Source organism: Pollachius pollachius (assembly GCF_949987615.1).
Source record: "Pollachius pollachius genome assembly, chromosome: 12".
Taxonomy (NCBI): Eukaryota; Metazoa; Chordata; class Actinopteri; order Gadiformes; family Gadidae; genus Pollachius; species Pollachius pollachius.
Window position 1 is genome coordinate 6,532,890 of NC_136945.1, and position 20,278 is coordinate 6,553,167.

General features: G+C 44.3%; 1 protein-coding gene across 5 annotated transcripts in view; it reads left to right on the plus strand.

Moving 5' to 3' along the window:
- The first annotated feature begins 578 nt into the window (after positions 1–578).
- tasora (transcription activation suppressor a) overlaps positions 579–20,278 on the plus strand; it is a 43,722-nt gene continuing 24,022 nt past the window's right edge. For all 5 annotated transcript variants that reach the window (XR_013812290.1, XR_013812291.1, XM_079748028.1 and 2 more), the window contains exons 1-17: positions 579–953; positions 2,858–3,003; positions 3,148–3,240; positions 3,433–3,505; positions 3,594–3,685; positions 3,791–3,925; positions 4,488–4,618; positions 4,887–4,918; positions 4,999–5,104; positions 5,219–5,322; positions 5,451–5,554; positions 5,652–5,724; positions 5,806–5,880; positions 5,967–6,151; positions 6,271–6,528; positions 6,948–7,098; positions 8,426–8,554. Coding sequence is in view for 3 of the 5 variants with exons in the window: in XM_079748028.1 (XP_079604154.1) it covers positions 680–953; positions 2,858–3,003; positions 3,148–3,240; positions 3,433–3,505; positions 3,594–3,685; positions 3,791–3,925; positions 4,488–4,618; positions 4,887–4,918; positions 4,999–5,104; positions 5,219–5,322; positions 5,451–5,554; positions 5,652–5,724; positions 5,806–5,880; positions 5,967–6,151; positions 6,271–6,528; positions 6,948–7,098; positions 8,426–8,554 (2,161 nt within the window). In the remaining 2 variants the exon portion in view is untranslated. The remainder of the gene's footprint in view (positions 954–2,857; positions 3,004–3,147; positions 3,241–3,432; positions 3,506–3,593; positions 3,686–3,790; positions 3,926–4,487; positions 4,619–4,886; positions 4,919–4,998; positions 5,105–5,218; positions 5,323–5,450; positions 5,555–5,651; positions 5,725–5,805; positions 5,881–5,966; positions 6,152–6,270; positions 6,529–6,947; positions 7,099–8,425; positions 8,555–20,278) is intronic.

Genomic DNA, 20,278 nt, shown 5'->3' on the forward strand with positions numbered 1-20,278 from the left:
ACGTTTATTCAGCTCAACAAAGCATACCTACAGATCGTCCAAGGGATGATAACGCCCTAGTTATTTCAGTAAAATATACGCGGCAATGGATATAAATGGCCAGGAGACTGTTCTTACCAAATGTTTTGGTCCTTACCAAAACATTTCCCTTTACTTGACTTCCCTAAATCTTTTAACAGATGACCTGACAGATGACTTTCAATTTTTTTTGCACATTTATAATACATGGAATTATTTACCTCCTATAACCTTCATATCTCCACCGGTGAAGTATCCCTTTAAATGGGCGGCCGTTGAGCATGCTTCCTTCACTTTGGGAAACAGCCCTCATCTCACTCAAAATCATCATGTACAGACTTTTTTCAAAGTTTGTATGCGTGTGTGAGCACCAGTAACACAAAACAACACCCCAAAACCCAGGAAAAGTGTTGTTTTCATGTCCCCTTTAATGCGTCCCCCACTCTGGGCCTCCAGGTGTCGCTGTTTGACAATGGTACTCAAGGTTAACCACGTGTTCTGTGCTCCGTAACCCTCAGCCAATCAGCTGCCTGGCTGCATGAAGCTGTGAGTGCCTCCGAGTTCAGTGTGTTTTCATTTCGGGGAACGGAGCATGGTTCCTTGGATAACAGCCCTGCCAACTTGCGACACCGGTTGGAGACCAGAGACAAAGTAACGGTCAATGAGAGAGAACTATTTACCACTTGGTGCTTCGAAGATGGAGGAAGAACGTAGCGGGAACAGATCTGCCGCCGACGGCCAAGATGGCGGACTGAGTCCCAGTTGTGGGTCTCCAACGGCTGTGGGTTGTGGGTCCGAGGTTATAGACCTTCTAAGTAGCCCGGAAACCAAGCTGTCGGAGAGAAGGTCCTCGGCCTCGAACCCGGTGCACCGCAGACACATGCCCATGGAGCCGCTCAAGTTCCACATCCCGAGGAAGAACAAGGAGACGAGAGGTGTGCCTAGCAAAAGAGCATGCTGCTTATGTTTTAATAACAACACTGTATCCCCTCTAACATTCTCATCGGCGTTTATTAAACGTCTTCCTGTTACCTGCGATTTATTAAATGTTACGATTATTTGCCGAAAGGGAAGACTTCTGTTAGGATTCTTAATTCATATAATCCCTGAAAAAGAAAAGGACCATCCACACAGATTTTTTTTTACCAGATCACACGAGATGATTAGACCAGAGCCTCCAGAGTATGGTTGGTTACCTGCATTGTGGACTCATTTAGCAGAGCCGTTGAGTATTTTACAATATCAACTAGATGTGTACCTCAACTTGAGGGCTACCTGTAGATGGGGACTGGTAGTGCAGCTGCGGGGTATGAGTTCCTCCTCTGTGCTGGTGGGACGTGTAGTGGGCTCTGGGGAAGGTGACAGATGGGGAGACGTGAAGTTCAAATGAGAAAGGGTTTGTTGGAAGTGGTATGATTTCAAAGTACTTTACTTTAGAGACTGAATATTTCATTTAAATTATTTCATTTTCTCGCTGAAAGCCAGCTGTGTTAATTTTGACATGTACAGTGGGACAGATGTGTGATGCTGCGTAACGCACAAACCACACGGCGCCCACCAAATCATGTAGTCTGAGGTGCTCCAATATATGATCCGAGAACGCTGAGCGCAAATAGACATTTATTTTCAAGAGCGATATGGGAGAATATGAACCAAAACATTAATGTCCAAATCTTTTTTAATGTATGTTAATAGGGTTGGCAACCCTAGATGTCATGTCTGGAAATTAGATTGGTTAGTGGTCATGGTCTTTGTTATTATGTTGGTTAGTTCGTTTATAACATTATTTAAAGAATGTATACGAACCTGTAGGACTACATGGTTTTAAAGGGTACAGCTAGAGCGCATTAAGTGAAATATGAATGCGCTCTATGGTTATGAAGCTTTGCAGTAAAGCAGTAGCTTTTATTTATATATAACTGATTCAACAAGTAGGTTAAATGACACCAAACAATAGCCATGGATATATATATTTTAATATTACTATTCATTGTAAACGCCGAACATTGTCCGCCATGTTTGTTTACATCCGTGATTTAGGCGCACTTTACGTTATATCGCGAGAGTTTAGCGAGAGTTTCGGTTATAAGAGTCGAATCGGGGCAGTCCATGAATGGCTTCGGGAAGTGTGTTGACCAAAACAATGTAAAACCTTGTAGTCTGCGTCCACCATACGTTTCTTGTAGTTCCAGACACTGCTAATGTTGTTACAGTACTGCTATGCTAGGACAAGGCAACACCATTCTACCCAAGAAACTATAGGGGGTTACTGGGTTATTTAATGTTGTTTCTAATGCGACTACAAGGGAACTGATATGTCTCAGATTTTAGCAACAATTTAGGATCAGCGCAAAGGCCTGGGGTCGTTGACCTATCTGAAGCTGAGAATTCCTTCTTAAACATGAAATATTTAGGAGTGAAGGAACAGTTGTCCACACCAACAAAGAAAGTTGGTCAATTCCCAGTATATATCTGTTTAAATCTAAAACATTAAATGCATCTGGAGAATTCCATTGCTATATTTACTTAAAGCAATACTTATAGACTGCAGGAGAAAATTCTATTTCAGCGCATGTCAAGCTGTGGTTTAACAGAGGGAAGCACAAACTCTTTGGAATTATAGTCTTTATTTACTAATATCTATGCTATTGTTTGGCTGTGTTGTATGTTGTGTCTAATGTATTAACTTAATGCATAAACTTCATGTACTAACTCCCTCCTTGGTCAGGTCTTTCTTAAAATATGTTTAACCTCCAGGGACTAACCTGGGTAAAGAAAGGTGAAATAAAATAAATAACTACAAGTCTGTCTGCCTAACTACATGTCTGTCTGTGTGCAGCTCTGTTCCAGTATGTGTCAAGCGAGTCCAGGGAGTTTGAGGACATGCTGACCATCCTAACGTCCAGCTACAAGGACAGCAGCTCCTCACTCTGCTTCACCTACAGCAAGCCTAGACTTGTGCACAGTGCTGTGCTGGAGGGAAAGGTGAGGAGGAGGAGTTTACAGCAGACCTCAAATGGTGTGGTGAGGAGTGGATGACGATGATGGAGGAAGGGTGAGACAAAACAGAATAAGATGAACACTGACAAAAATTAAGTGTGTGCGTGTGTGTGTGTGTGTGTGTGTTAGTTTGTGGAGAAAAGAAAGGAGATGAAGAGTGAGGGGAGGACGGAGAAGGAGCTGGAGGAGAGCTACTGCTTCTTATTGGCTGATGCTGTCAAGGTAACATGAACACACATGTATTCTATTGATTGTTTGGTAACAGTATTTAGATTAAATTCATATTTAATCTATTGACTATAGTAACGGTGTGAAATGTATTGACTATGTGAACAGTGTTATTTATTAACTTTGTGTGTGGTAAGCGAATGTATTTTATTTACTGTGGGGTAACAGAATGTGACTTGTGTTTAGCTGCCGTGGATGTGTGAGAAGGGCTTGTTGACGGGACACAGCTGGGTCACGGCTCTGGGGAACCCCAGTAAAGGTATGACCCCCTCTTCCAATAACCTGCTAACCCCCTGCTAGAATAGGAAGACCCACTTTCATATTCTGTGTATGTGTTTTGTGTCCAGGAGTGTATCTGTCAAAGTTCTCTGACCTGCTCCAGAACAACTCCTTCAGCCCTGGCTCCTCTGGGGAGATCCTCATTTTCAAGGTCATGAAGGTAAGGGTCAAAGGTTACACCACTAATCTGAAATATCTGTCATTGTGTCAGCGATTCTCTGACTCACCCTAGTGTGTGTGTGTGTGCGTGTGCGTGCGTGTACAGGGGAAGGTGAAGAGCATCTATGAAAGTATGTCTAAGAATCTCCTGGACCCCACACCGCGCTTCGACAGCCACGTTTCCAAAAATGCTAGCAAGGTCACCTCACTGACCTCGTACCGTGCCTTCGAGCTCACACAGGTACGTCTCCGCGGTCCCTCTAGCTCACTTCCTGTAGCACACTAGCTGGAAAGCAATTCCTGTATTTCAAATCCTGTAGTTTATATCCCATAATAATGCTCCCATCACATCCTGTTGCTCGGATCAGATTCTGTAGTTTGCATCACACCCTGTAGCTCGCATCATGTCCTGTTACTCGCATCACATCCTGTTGCTCATATCACATCCTGCAACCCACATCACATTCTGTATCTCTCATCATGTCCTGTTGCTCACATCACATCCTGTATAGTAGGTGACGTCTTGTGGTGGATGTAAACTATAGATCAAATTCTATAGTTTACATCCCATTCTGTAGTTCACATCAAGTCCTATAGCTCACATACTGAAGTGTATATCACATCTGTAGCGTAGCTCACCTCCTGTAGTTAAGATCACACCCTGTTGTTCGCATCACATCCTCTAGATCCATCACATCCGGTAGTTTACATGACATCCTGTAGGAACAAGACAGCTCTCGTTGCTATTGCCTTCTTCTTTCTATACGTTTTTCTAAATGTTCTCCCGCCTGCTGTCCCTTCAGCAATACTTCTACGAGTATTGGTTCGACGAGGTGAGGCCGCAGCCCCGACAGGTGTGTCCCTACGCTGTGGTCTTTTACTCGTTCAAAGGAAAAGATGCCCCGCTCCCCAGCAAGCCCCTCCCACCTCTCAGGTAGTACCAAACAATAGTTACAATGATAATATGCAAAACTATAGCATGATTAACTGGCTCGAACTGAGCAATAAGTAACATTGTTTATTTATCTCCTCGATTGGGGCACCACTTCCCTTTTTAAATTTAATGTATTTTATTAGATATTATATCATAGATATAAGATAAACATAACTTCGACCTCCATGACAAAAACAGTATGTTTTTGTCAAAGTAAGTGATTCTTTAGCACTAACTAATCCCCTTTCTTAATTTGTTTGACAAACAGATTGAACAGCCAATCAGCAGACGGTAGTAAAGGTAAGCCCAGCCCATTGTTATGTTGTTGACTTTTCATTTGAAGCGGAAGAATAATGCAAGTTTGTGTGTTTGTGTGTCAGAGCGTGCTCAGTTTGTGGTGTGGAGTGGGGCCCTGGTGAAAGGGGAACAGCACCTGCTCTATCTCTCCCTGCTCTCCTTCTCCCCTCCTCTCCTGCCCTGCAGCCTGTAAGTAACACTGGACAACTACGAGTCTCCTCCTCCTCCCCTCAGCCATTCATGTCTATCCTCCTCCTCAGCTCAATCAAGTAACTACTGCCCTTTTTCCTCTGTTCCCGGCAGACCAGAAAAGCTGGAGATTGATTGGCTGATGAGTCTGAACCATTTGACCGAGCACCTCCCCGCCTCTCTGTTCTGTTGGAACCTCTACACTGGCAGCCATGAAGGTGAGGTCAAAAGACTTGCAGCCATGAAAGTGAGGTCAAAACAATGTCAGCAATGAAGGTGAGGCCAAACACTGACCTCTGAAGCCCTAGTGGAAAATCCAGCTTTGTGTGTGTGTGTGTGTGTTTAGTGGTGAAGAGCGGCTGGTTCTGTAGTCTGCTGGAGGTGTCGGAGCGGAGAGGCTCCGGACCCGACACCAGCAAACTACTGCTGCAGCTGGAGGAGAGGAAACTGGTACGTATTCCCGTTAGGACTGGTGGTACCTCCTGGTAGGACTGGTTGACATCCCTCTCCAGACCCGTTATTTGTAATGTGTGTGTGTGTGTTGCAGGTTCTATTATGTCCACTTCCTGATAGTGGCTTCCTAATCCTGCTTTCCAGTGTCCAAATGGCCGCGCCTCCTGGTATGACATCAGAACACGTATGCATAGTGTATATTTGTAAGTGTGAATATATGTGTGTGTAACCTCCATTATGTGTTGCAGAGAGACCAGCCTTGTGGAAGAGATGTCTTCAGGCCCTGTTCGTCTTCCCAGAGTCCAGAGACATGGCTAGACCCAGTAAACACACACACACACACACACACACACACACACACACACACACACACACACACCAGAATGCTAATGAGATGTGTCCTCCTTAGTGTCAATGGGCTGTCCGTCCTCCTATAATGCCACGGGGCTTGTTCCTCGGGGGGTGGAGCTGGGGCAATTCGTCCCAGCGCTCCATCATGCGCTGGTCAAGGCCCGGGCCAACCCCCCCACTGAGCTGGCGGCTGGTGTGGAGAGACAGGCTGGTCTCTACCTGGCCGGCAGGAGGGACCGCACGGTACTATATAGGATAGCCTGAATGATAATCTGATGGAAAGATGTACACGACCGTTGTGATTGAATGTATTGTGATATGATTGCGTTGTGATATGACTGTTATGTGATGTTACCGTGCAGGTGCGGGCCTACCCCATGCCAGTGTATGACTCTAAGCTGGATGACAGAGGAAAGCTGTTTCCGGCTCCCAAACACCACCGTCTCAACATGGAGGGCTACCTGCGCTCCTACCTCTACAGCCCAGTCTTCTACCAGCTCCCCTTAGGCCACGCGAACCGCCTGCTGGAGCTCCACCCACCTCCCAATGAGGAGGAGCCGGAGGGGGCGGAGCCAGAGCCGGGGGCGGAGCCAGTCCCTGAGCAGACCATCCCTTTGAAGGTTCCTACACGTTTTACACCATACGCTTTGACATACTTTACTCTGTGTAACCATGCGTTGTCTTTCCCACTGCTGGTCACATCGATCTCGAAAAATAGCACGGGCAATAGAAGGCTCATTAACGCCCTCAATACTGTCATGTTTAAGCCAATGGGGGACGTCACGTGACTTTACTTTACTATGCGCGACTACCATTTACCAAGTATCAGTACACTAAGTACATGTAAGCTACTTTTTGTACATGTTCCAACACTTTGACACGTTCTTACTATACGTTATAACACATACCAGGTCTCTGAAGTTGACAATGTACTAACATATTACGATTATTATTGTGTTATTGACATATTAAACAGAACAGCGGACGTGTTTCAATAAAGTTGATGGAGCAGAGGTTGGTCTGTGTGTTGATGGAGCAGGTGTTCAAGAAGAGCAGTGTGCGGGACCCCAGGACAGCAGGAGCCCGGGAAGAAGAGGCACCACAGGGGAGGAAGAGGAGTCTGGAGGAGGTCACTGACCCATCGCCCAAAAGGATATACCAAGGGGAAGAGCCAGGAGCTTGTCCAACAGGTGAGGGTGCGACCTTCTAGTGCTCAGCTTCCTACACTTGGCAACATGCACTTAACTTCTAATGCTTATTTTCTAGAATTTAGCGTCTGGAGTTTAGGTTGTAGCATCTCGCTTCTGGAGTTAAGTTTCTCTTGCTTGACTCTTGAGTCTAGCTTCTAGCACTTGGCTTTTTATTCAACAATGAAAATAAACCACCAAAAAAGTGCAGCAAACATTGACGTGGGTGCAACTTCAAAAATAATCTCAGCCACTGCCTATAATTGCTAGAGGCCATCGGGGAGCTTGTGCCACAATTGTTGAGCCAGGACGCAGAACAATCAAGATCATGTCGAGCGGCTGCTGGGCTTCTGACGTAGTCAGGGAGAAGCAAGTGGTTTCTCAGTCATGGAGCGTGTGGGACGTGCTGGTTTGACCGTGGCCTGGATGGAGGATGGGCCTGATCTGTTAGCGGCACAGTTGGCAAGAACCAGTGTCCTGAATCGGATTGGGGCTGGCACAGGTAGCCAGTGCAGGGTGTCAAGGAGACGTGTCGTGTAGGAGAACTTAGGAAATAGTCAGGCTTTCTTAATCTAGATGAGCCAAAGAGGACGAGTGGCACATGCAGGCAGGCCAGCCAGAAGGGAGATGCAGTACAGTAGTCAAGGACGCGAGAGGACAAGAGCCTGGACCACAACCTAGGTTTCCTTCTGTGTAAGGAATGTACGTATTTTTCAGATGTGGTACTCGTCTACCAGACGAGTACCACATCTGACAACCATCACCAGACGACAACATTGTTGCAAGAGTTTGTGGCAAGTGATCGCTGATTGGTTGAGCAAGGAGCATGCATAGGCTGCTTTTGTTTCATTAAAGCCCGTTGGTTGCGATACACCAACCGCTTTTCAGCAGTTCATTTTCATAGTTTTTACTATTTTTGGTGGGAAGTGGCGTGGAGCCCCCTTGTGTGCAGGTTAACGTGACGTGGAACTGTCAATGCAGGCAGCTCTGCTTTGTGTCCCAACTTGGATCTTTGCGAACGTGGGGTCAGCAGAAATATGAATTACGACCAGTTAAACTTTGACAATCTGCCTCTTCTGACTAGTTGGTGTGTCCACCTAGATGTATGCTGGATAGATCAGTCTACCAGCCTACCCAGAGGACGGAAGCAAACGTTGCTCATCTACCCAGCACACATCTAGGTGGACACGCCCACCAGTGATGTCAGAAGACGCAGATTTTCAAATGGCTTGTAACTTCTAATCACACTCCCACCTGGTGGTATAATGTCCCCTTTAATGTAAAAAAAAACCACAATACAACCAATCATTCTCCCGTGCTCTCTTTCTAGCTGACAGCAGCCCTAAGCCCGCCTCCGGCTGCTCTCTCTCCTCTGCGATTGGTTCAGGGGTTTTGAAGGACGTGGATCTCCGAAGAGACGGACCTGAGGCTGGCAACAAGCTTCTCAACAATCTTTCAGGTCTGCCTGTTTATCTGTCTGTCTGTCTACCTGCCTGTCTCCTCCGCCTGTCTGTTGTAATGAACCATGATTCGTACTCTGTTGTTCTTAGTCTCCAGATTGCCTGATAGCTTGGCACTCAGTCTCTGACGGAGCTCCCTTTCTCAGCTGCCCCAGAGAAGGTGGAGGTTACCTCACCTTTTGCCCTTGTCGTGATGTATTGCTTCAACTCGCAACGCACTGGCAAACATCTTTCTCACAAGAATACAACCTCTACATAATGAAGCCCCGAGAGTTTCTCAAGAGAGAATAATTGTGCATGCTTTGGGAATGCTCTTCTCCAATAAATCACAATAACTCTCAAGTGGTCAATTCCCTCTCACTAATTAACGCGTAGGGAACACTTAAATCCTACAGCTTCTACCTGTATGGCTCCGTATGTATGTATGTTGCGCCCCACCTCTAGTTGGCCCTACTGGGGCTAACAACAAACCACCCTTGACCCCAAATATCAAAGGACACCTTTTACAAAAACCCAACCAGTGGGATTTATTTACATAAAAATATGAAAAGGACCTATACAACAAAGTCCAAAACATAAAGACTAGACAAGACAAATCCCAGAGAGGTACGACCAGCCAGCAGTCCCATGACCAAAAGCATCCCCCATGGGAAGGGGAGTCTGTCGCTTCTAACTCCAGTCTTGACGAGCGGTTCAGGTGCTCCTAATCAGCTCCACTGATGCAGCAAACACAGAAAGCAAGCCCCTTTCTGAGGCTGAAGTGGGCACTTTTAACTTGATTGTCTCCCTGCACCACCCAAAGACCATTGCACTGCCACTGCAAGGCCAGTGGGGTGTAGAGGGGCGTAACACCTCCCCCCTTAAAAGGGTTCCTCTAGGAAGCCAATACAAAAACGAAGCCCCACTGCAGTCATCTCCAGCCTTCGGTCTGCCACCTAAAAGGTGAGATAGATGGAGGAGAGAGAGAGAGAGAGAGGAGGAAACAAAAGTGGGCTGCCAAAGCCACAGACAAAACAGTCACCTGCACAAAGTTGCTCATTCTCAAATTGGTAAACGAAGAGCAAACAGGTGACCTTACTTATGGCTTGAGCCAGCACCACTCCACAAAGCTCATATGCTCTATTGCAGGACAATTCGATCAGGAATGACAGAAACTGGATCTCTCTTTAGCTTTCGTTTATTCTCTCTTTTCATCAGGACACTGGGTCGCATATCATGAACAATCAACAATTTACAACGTCCCTATATAACCTTACCCCCCGCTAATCAATTAATTCACGATTGTCTGTGTGTGACATGACGTCACCACTAAGGTGCGCTTGTCTTTAGCACCTTTAAAGCTGCAACAGACTCCCGGCCAATGAGACTCTTCTGGTTGTCATTACACATCAAGTTCAAGGGGATACAGTAATTGTACTGGTCTTCTGATTAGGTTCCTTGAAGGTAGCATAACAAGGCAAGAGCGTACCTTTCCATCTCTTCCGATATAAACTTTGATTCTTCCCATTTTCCAAAGGTGTTTGGGCAGTTTGTCTTCATTCACTAGGATAACGTCTCCGAGCTTTAACTCTGTGCTTCTTTTTACATGAGATGAGCAATGTGCAGATCGTAGCTCCAGGAGATATTCCTTCTTCCAGCGGGTCCAATATGTATTGATTAGGCGCTGTCTGTATTTCCACCTTTTGTTTAACTGACGTTGGTCTGTGTTGGGGGCCGCTGCGGTTACGTTGCCAGCGGATGGGAGCGCTGTTAGACGCTGACCAATCAGAAAATGGGATGGCGTTAGAGGGACAGGCTCTTCGCTGCTGGTGTGGGTGAAAGTGATAGGACGGGAATTAACAACTGCTTCCACTTCTAATAGAATGGTTTCGATTTCTTCATATTTCAGACAGGATTTTCCCAGAACTTTACGTAGGCACGTCTTCACCGACCTCACCATTCTCTCCCACATTCCACCCCACCAAGCAGCTCTTTCAGCTATAAACTTCCAGATTATTCGTTTTTCTGCAAAGAATTCCTGTAGTTCTTTAGATGACAGGGAATCCCACAATGCTGTCAACTCCTTGTTGGCTCGTTTAAACGTTTTAGCATTGTCTGAATATATTGTGGTACATAGTCCTCTGCGTGACACAAAACGTCTGAACGCCAGCAGGAACTTTTCCGTAGTCAAATCAGTTACCAACTCTAAATGAATGGCTCTGGTGACTGCACAGGTGAAAAGAGCAATATAACATTTTCCTTGATTCTTACTGTACATAGGCCCAGCAAAATCCACTCCCGTGATCTCAAACGGAGGCGCTTCTTCAATGCGCTGCGCAGGTAAAGGCGCTGAAATCTGCTGGGCTGGTTTGGCTTTATATTTACGACAGATAAGACAAGCGTGTACAACTCTTTTCGTTAGTTGTCTTCCTTTCATTATCCAGAATCTTTCTCTCGCTTGGTTTAGCGTGTCTTGGAGACCAGAATGCAATACTTGCTGGTGGCATTTTCTTACAATCAGCTCAGAAAACATGTAATTTGCCGGGAGGATGCAGGGATGCTTTTGTTCAAACTTCAATCCTGTCATCTGTAACCTGCCTCCCACTCTTAGTACTCCACTGTCATCCAGAAAGGGACTTAGAGACTTAATTTTGGACTGAAAGTTAACTTCTTTACCTCTTTTCAGTTGATTGATTTCTTCGTAGAAACTTTGATTCTGCGTTAATCGGATCCAGTAAAGCTCTGCTTCAGCGATTTCTCCAGCTGTTAATGTTCCGGTGCTTTTTGCCTTTTCTCTGGCGTTGTTTATGAATCGTCGGACCCAGGCAGTAATCCGCAGCATTCGGCTGAGGTCACTGTGGTTCTTTATTTCGAGTATTTCCATTTCCTTTGAACCTTTGGAATTTAACAAACTGGTAATTTCCACAACTGCCATATTTTCTTTTACAGCGTCATCATTTTCGTTTGGTTCAATATCATTGTCACGGTAATTTACATCTCTTTGCTTAAGCCACTCTCGGCCCGTCCACCACAGAGTGTTGTTTAGCAACTGGTTCACACTTATGCCCCTTGTGGCGCTATCGGCAGGATTTTCTTTCCCTTTACAAAAGCTCCACTGCTCAGGTTCTGTGAGACTCTGGATCTCTCGGACTCTGTTTTCCACAAAGGGTTTCCACTGTTTTGCTGAACTTTTTATCCAGTGCAAAGTTATCATAGAATCACTCCACAGTTTCACTTGATTCTTTTCCATTTCAAGATGCGTAATTACATAGTGACTGAGTCTAGCTCCGATGAGAGCACCGAGGAGTTCTAGTCTCGGTAAAGTTACTTTTTTAAGTGGCGCTACTCTTGTTTTTGCTGTTATAAGAGTCACTGTGCACTCACCATTTTCGGGGATAACTCTCATGTAGGCAGCTGCGCAGTATGCACTTTCACTCGCATCGCTGAAGACGTGAACCTCTTTTTTAACAGGTGGATTCAGGTCAGTGAACGCCTCTTGATAACACCTTGGAATATTAATTTGTCTGATGCGAGGTAATTCTGTGCACCACTGCTGCCAAAGCTGCAACAGATCCTCAGGTAACTCAATGTCCCATGTTAAGCCCGGTTCCCACATTTTTTGGAAAAGGCATTTTACTCTGATTGTGAAAGGGGACAGAAATCCGATTGGATCAAAGATGCGAGCAGCAGCCTGCAACACGCCTCTTTTTGTGTTTGTTGAGGTTTTCAGGAACTCAATCAAACTGGTCAAATCGAAAACAAAGTCATCTTGTTCCGTTCTCCATGTTAGTCCAAGAACTTTTAACACATTATTTTTCACTTCGACTTTTCCACTTATTGTGTTTTCCATTTCTTCATCCCACAGGTCTTTCAGCTCTCCAGAGTTTGTGCTCCATTTGCACAAATTCATTCCTGCTTCTTTTAAGATGCTTTTAGCTTGCGTGGCGAGGTTGGCCGCTGACTGTACACTAGGGGCACTACAGATCAAATCATCTATATACAAACACTTATCAAGGGTAGATGTCACTGTGGGATGCATTTGCTGATATTTTTTCAAATGGTATCTAATGGTTGCTGCCAACAGAAAGGGACTAGGGGAAGCACCAAACGGGACTCTGGTCATGCGCAGAATGCTTACATAGGTAATAGGTTTTTCGTTGGATTTTGGCAAGTCATTTAACCACAAGAATCGTAATGCATCCCTGTCTTGCTCTCGAATATATATCTGTAGAAAAGCCTTTGTGATATCAGCCATAAATGCCACTTCGTGTTTTCTGAATTTTAACAGGATGCTTAGTAACTCAGGATTCAGATTTGGGCCTGTCATTAAGCAGTCATTTAGTGATTGACAACCTTCAGCATGGGACGAAGCATCAAATACAACTCTTAACTTTGTGGTCAAACGCTCTTCATTAATGACTGCTCTGTGGGGGAGATAGTACGTGGGATTATCAGTGACCACATTTTGCACGCGCTCCACTATTCCCTGACTGACGTACTCCTTGATGACGTCACTGTACTTTTCATAAAGTGGCACATTATTTTGAAACTCTTTTACAAGCTGATCAAAACGTCTTTTGGCAACATTATAGTTGGAGGTCAGGTCATGGTCTTCATTTTTCCAAGGTAATCTCACCTCGTATCTTTCTTCTTTGAACTGGACAGTTTTTTCAAACAGCTGCAATGCCTCCTCATTACTCTTCAGTGGTTCTTTTTCATTCATTATCCCGATGGATTCGATTTCCCAGAAGGAGCGCAGTGTGTGATTTATTTTCTCATCCAGTCCAACACTCACGTGCAGAGTTCCGACATCTGTAGGTTCTGTTTCAGTTGTCACATTTAGCATGGATACGGTTCCTTGTATTAACCATCCAAACTTGCTGTCCAGCGCCACCAGCGACTCTGAGAGGCGCTCCAATTTTCCTGTCACAATTTTCCAGTAGTGATCGCCACCGATGAGGACTCCAAGCTCCTGCGTCTCCATTCCGCTCACTGAAGTGTCAGCCAGCTGCAAGCCTTTTCGCTCCAGTTCTCTGCGCACTTCCTCTCCCGCTACTCTCATAATGGAAGAGCACACTCTTGGGATTTCCAACACTTCTAACTGTACACTTTGGCCATTTCTGATGTTGCTCAGTGTTAATTTTACTTTATTACAGGTGATATTTTGTGGGACACTAGAGCCAAACGTGTATAACTTTAGAGTCTCTTCACCTACTTTGGGGAGGTTGAGCGCACTGGAGATATCTTTACGCACAAAGCTTCGCTGACTCCCTCCGTCCAGTAGACAGCGGGTGAGTTGCCTTGTAACTGGAGTTTCTTTCCAGACAGTAGCGGTCTGAAGGAGAACTGATTCTCGCTTTGATTCACTGGGAGACATGGACATCACGGCATCTGCCGGTTCATTTTCTTTTCTGAATTCACGCCCATCATAGGAGCACACAGCTTGGTGATGACGTTGATTACATTTCTCACAAGAGATACCTTTAGTGCGACAATCCTTGGCAACATGTCTCGTTCCAAAACACACAAAGCATCTTCCATGATATTTTAATTTTTCTTTTTTCTCAGGCACAGACATTTCATGGCAGTGTTTAGACTGGTGATTATTTTTCTAACAAAAAAAACTATTGTCTGTCCATTTGGTTCGCCGCATAAAGGGTAGACGTTGTCATTGTGTTATGTCGTCTTGTTCGCATTTCCCATGCGCCTGGTGTTTCCTTTTCACGTTCCTTACTTGTGCGCTCTTTTCGCTTTTAGACATGTTGGCCGTGCGCTCCCGGCTGTCCACTTCTTTTTTGAATGAAGCTCATCAGTTCTTCCACTTTCCAGACATCATCCTCTTCAACTTGTTTGCTGAAGTCTAATGTTATCTCTTCGGGAATGAGCTTCATTAGAATGGGGCACAGTAAGCTACCATACGTGTCAGAGACGACTCCCATTGAAGCCAGACTACGAATTTGGATTTCACAATTATCATACAAATGTCTGAGCGATTTTATGTCACTGACATTTTTTACAGGATTAAGATTCAACAATTTGGTCATATGAGCATTAATTACTAAATCCTTTCGGCCAAATCTTTTCTGCAGCAGCTGAGTAGCGTTTTCATAATTTGAATCAGTTAATGGTAACCCTGCGACTACATTGGCAGCTGCGCCAGTGAGATATGATCTCAGATAACTGAATTTATCAGTTTTTGTTAAGTTATGATTACTGTTCACTGCCGTGTCAAACTGTCCCCAAAAGTACTGCCACTGGCTGATGTCTCCAGAATATTTTTCTATCACAAGTTTAGGCAGCTTCACGTTATTACGCATGGGGTTAGATTCAACAGACATTGCAGACTCTGCATCATCTTTCGCTCTTCTTAGCGCTCTCCTTGTCCTCGTCTTCCTCAGTGATATGTGATCTTTGTATTCTAAGGCTCTTGAAACCTCATCTTCTATATCTTCTGTCGCTGTTTTTTCTTCCACATCCAAATCCATTTTAGTCAAATAATCTTCTTTCAATATCAATTGCTCCAGCAACTCTTCCAATGCATCATGATCTGGTCTTTCTTTAACAAGTTCGTCGTCAATCTTGTTAATCAGTCTGGTTACAGCGGTGCGGATTGAGGATCTTTTTTTCTTTCTACGGTCGATTTCAGCCATTGTTCCTTTTTTCTGTCTTCTTGTTTGTCTTGCAAACCAATGGAGTTTTCGTCCTCTTCTTCCTTCATCTAAATGTCCCTGGTTTCGGCACCAAATATTGCAGGACAATTCGATCAGGAATGACAGAAACTGGATCTCTCTTTAGCTTTCGTTTATTCTCTCTTTTCATCAGGACACTGGGTCGCATATCATGAACAATCAACAATCAAACAATTTACAACGTCCCTATATAACCTTACCCCCCGCTAATCAATTAATTCACGATTGTCTGTGTGTGACATGACGTCACCACTAAGGTGCGCTTGTTTTTAGCACCTTTAAAGCTGCAACATGCTCAGAGCACTCGGTCACAAGCAGCAACTACATGCTCTCACCATGCAGTTCCTGTGGACTTGCCCAGCAAACGGATGCCACTACACATGAGCACAAGAGGATTACACAGACCAAACTGCTACACCTGAACACACAAAAGAGTAACACGTGACCCACAAAGTGGAGCACAACAGTCAAACTAAAAGGATAACTAACAAAGTCACTACCAATCAACCAAAAGTAGCACTAATAACCCCCCCCAAAAGTGAACTGTTATCACCACGACACAAATGGTCACTTAAGAGTTACTGCAATCTACATGTTCAGTGTAGCACACACCTGTGACCAATCAAAATGGAAAGCCACACCCACACCACTGATCACTAGTGTGGCTCACTACCACACAAACAAAAGTTGCTGCCTTTACCTGGCTAGCAACACAAGTGAGCTACAGAAGTGGGCTGACCATCTCACTAAAGGTCACCTTTTAACGTACACCTCACAATCATTTAATAGGCATCAAAAATGCTGACCTTCACAGAAAGTGGGCTTGTCCACACACACATATGATACAAACACCACAAGCCTTCTGTCAATGAACCTGCACTGACCATCAGTCAATCAGCAGCCATTAACTCTAATGAGCTTCATGCTCATACACACATAGGGCTCACCAAAAGCCACACGTACAATAGCTACTGATTACTTAATGAACAGGTAAATACATGGCTCAAAATTGCTCCAGACAAGAGTGTGGCGAGTATGGCTGTTTGGCAAAAATCTGTACACATGTTGATGAGAAAAGCAATCCCCAGACCTATTCAAGCTAGCTAGACTAACCTTACTATCTTCTGAGACATACCGGGCTCAAGGCTAGCATGCCCCCTCCCCAGGGTAGCCTCTCCGCAGACTAATCTGTCCAGGGAGTGCAAAAACAAGTTCTAACAAACAGGCCAAAACAACCATGCTTACTTCCTAACAGTACAGCAACTGACCTCCATGAAAAGCAAGAGTGAGTCTTCCAGCCATACTTCCCCTGCACATTTAGAAGTGCAGCAAGGTTTGCAACCGCCAATGCCAGACATATAGTTGGGTCATTTATAGAAGTTCCGTGACCGTGGAGAGCAGAGGTTTGTTTCTCACAGAATTTGTCATCTATAAAGTGTTGCGTTCTTGAAGAAAGTAGTCTAATCCGGATCGCTTTGAACTCACTTTATTTGTTAAAGTATATCGGCATGGTAACTGTGAAGCAAAAGGAGGGGAATTGTATGGACACGCGTGTGAGCGACAAACAGCGGGCCTCTGTACCTAACTCCCTAGTATGGACTGCCGGATGTTTCTGCTCTCGTTGGCTTCAGTTCCTGCTTTAGTACAGAGTAGGCGTGGCCTATGTGACGTATTAGTTTCGCCCTCCTCACCTGTCTAAAGGTGCTGCCCTCCGTGGCTTGAATAGTTATTGCAACTTATATGTCGGATCCTGCTTCCTGGTGGCTATGTACCGTAATTACAGCTTATGTGTTCGATCATACTTCCTAGTGGCTATGTGTGGGTAGCTTATGTGTTTAAAATACGTAACAAAAGGTTAAACAAAAAAATTAGCCTGGGTGCCCCTCACAAAAACGGGGAAATTTGGGAGAGCCGTATATCCAAAATGGCTGCTGTCAGCCAAGCAGGAAATTAACTTTTTAATGGTTTTGCCCACAGTGCTGTATAATACATGGTTTCTGAGACTATTTGGGTCAAGAAATTCACAAATGATGTAGATTTATTGATTTGACCTATTTTTGACCTTCAAATTTAAGATGGCTGCCACTTTTGGCTCTTTAAATGTCCATTTTTCAAAATTGCCTTAATATTAGGCTCAAATGAAAGGTCTTCTCATATTGAGTTCAGTTATGGACGGTACATTACAAGTAGGCTATGCAGAAGTCATCTCAAAGGTAAAAAAGATCAAGGTTTGTGGTTGATGAGAAACAAACTTTGCTGGTGTTATTAGTTACCAGAACTGTGTTGATCAATTGGTTCCTTCATTTCATTTTGAACTGGAAAATAATTAACACTTCTCAATGGCCTAAAATATCTCTAAAGTTGTCTTCTGTAGTAATTCAAGAAACTATACCTCACTCCCAATCAGGCAGCCCCACATCCAAGTGATGTGCAAACACGCTCTCTCTTTCTAATGTTTACGTTTCCACGGTTTAATGTCACTGGAAAATTACTTGCTGCATTGAGACACTTTGTTTGTGGTAAGCTCTTATATACTCAACATTATTCACTAGTCCAAAGATTATTTTATTATTATGAATGTATAACAGCAAAGAGATAATGTTATCATTGATAATTAGAGTTAGCTAAATTAGGTAGCTATCTAATGTTAGCTTAGCTGTCTCTCAATTTATGTTGACTGACATAATCCAGCTGCTTTCATGGAAAAAAGCATAACATAGCAACTTATCGAATTAGTTTGATCTAGCATTAATATGATAACCAGCAGTTCTGATAAGTAACTAACTAGCTAGCTACTTACATGATTCGGGTTTGCAACAATGCTAGTTTCAGCTCCAATAGGCCTACCCTAGCTAGATAGTTGATGACTAGCTTCTCTGGTACTTTACAGTAGTTTTTTTCTCTTTTTTATGTTTGCGTAAATGTAGCAAGGAAAACAAGGCACAATGTCCTGTGAATGTGTGCTGAAATGTGGCAAGCCTTGTGAGTCATCTGATAAAATCAACCTAGGAAAATGGGACAGCTTACCATCCAAAGCCAAAAACTGGTCAGGGCTTGACAAATTTGGTCATTTTTACACCACCACTTCATGGCAAGATGGGCCAGGGAATCATTACATACATTAGTCATGTTATATCTCCATCTCATCTTCAGACAAGCTTGAAAAAGCCAGACGGCACACAAACAAAGAAAGTGACATTTCTCAGTGTTCAAGTTCTGAAATGCCAGCTCAGAAGGCTCTTTGTGACAAAGAGTCAGAGGGACCTTCACCAATGTGCCTGCGTGTATCTGTGAGTGGGTCTCTTCAAGACAAGACAAAGTGTGTGTGGTGCATGCAAGGTGAGGACCAGAGGCACCCAAATAGAGTGTGAAACAAGCTGTTCAGAATCAACACAGTCTTTATAGAAGATGAACAGTTGAGGGACCGTTTCACAAGGCTCATTTAGTCAACATCAGCACTGTCAGATCCTTTTGCAAATGACTTCATGTTCCACTGTTGGATGAAACATATCCACAATACACATTTCAAGCTAGATGGTGCAATGCATCTCCAGAGTGTGTCGCTCTCAGAGGCAAAGAATTTGTTCTTTAGACATGTTGAATCTGTCATCTTTACTGAGCGTGAGATTCGTTCACTACAGTCTCTTTTAGCAGACTACAAACGCATAGTCAGTGAGTATGGCTATGCAGTTGGCGATGTTAAATCATCTTATGTCAAGGACCTGCTCATTAATGGGTATCAAGACAAAATTGGCTTCAAAGATAGAAGCAAGCTTAACAAAAGCGAGTGGGTCTATGATGATGGGGGAGGAAGTGATTACATTGAGGCTGCAGTCTCAGCCCTTGGCATCAGCGATGAGCAGCCCCTCCAGAACTTGGCTCCACGGCTATCGAAGATTATCAAAGTAACACGTACTGTTCCCTGGCTACCTTGCATTGATCATCTTGAGAAAGATGAACAGTTGTGTGAGTTGCTGTTGAAGCTTTTGACTTGACTAAAACAGCCTCAGAGAAAAACTGCCGGCCTCAGCCCAGCCACACTCAGTCTGGCCTCCATGATCACCTACCACATTACTGGACAGCGCACTACCACTGCTATCAACCTGGGTGTAAATGTCTATGGCATGACCCGGAGTAAAGATCTGGTAGACACTCTACACAAGAGTGCTGTCTGCATCAGCTATGCAGACACGCTGCTCCTTTATGTCCAAGCAGCTTTCGTCTCACAGCAAGTCGGAGGTGATCTGCTGATTAAACGCAAGCATGCGTATATCAACTGCCGTGCTATGCTCTCGCAAGAGGTTGCAGATATCATCATACCTCTCCATGTGATCACTGGCAGTGACCACACCTCATGGTTCTATGGGCATGGGAAGAAGTCGTTGGAGAAGGTGAAGATCAATTCTGAAGCAAGAGAGCTCCTGGGACGAGTGGGAAAGAGTCTTGAATTAAAACATGAAGTCAGCGCGGATATGAAGGCATTTGTCCTCTCCATCATTTATGAAAGTGTGCAGATGTGAGCTGCGGGCAGGCCAGAGTTTCCAAATGGCACAAACTGAAGAATAAGAGTACAATCCGTCTCCCACCAGATGATGACTGTTTGAATCTTCATATGGAAAGGTCAATTTACCTTACATATTGCCAGATCCATTACAAACTAGAAGAGCATCCTTCTCCCATTGGTCACGGCTGGGAACTAGTGAACGGAAAGTGTCGACCAGTGTGTCACACCCTGCACCCTTTGTCCCAGCAGCTCACACCTCATAACTGCTCAGATGAGAGTAGCAGGGATGATGAAAGGAGTCAGTGTGGAGATTCAACAGATTCAGATGGAGTCTTTTTAGTTAATTCAATAAATAAATAATAAAAAAAATGTTAATGTTATATTAATAAAAACAACTCCAAGCTAAAGAATCTTCTCTGTCTTCCTATTTTCATTGGTTCCACCCCAGGCATCTGATGACCTATGGGTATGTTGTAATTTTACTGTCTATAACTGAACTCAGTATGAGCAGACCTTTCATTTGATTTCCTAATATATTGATATTAAGGCTC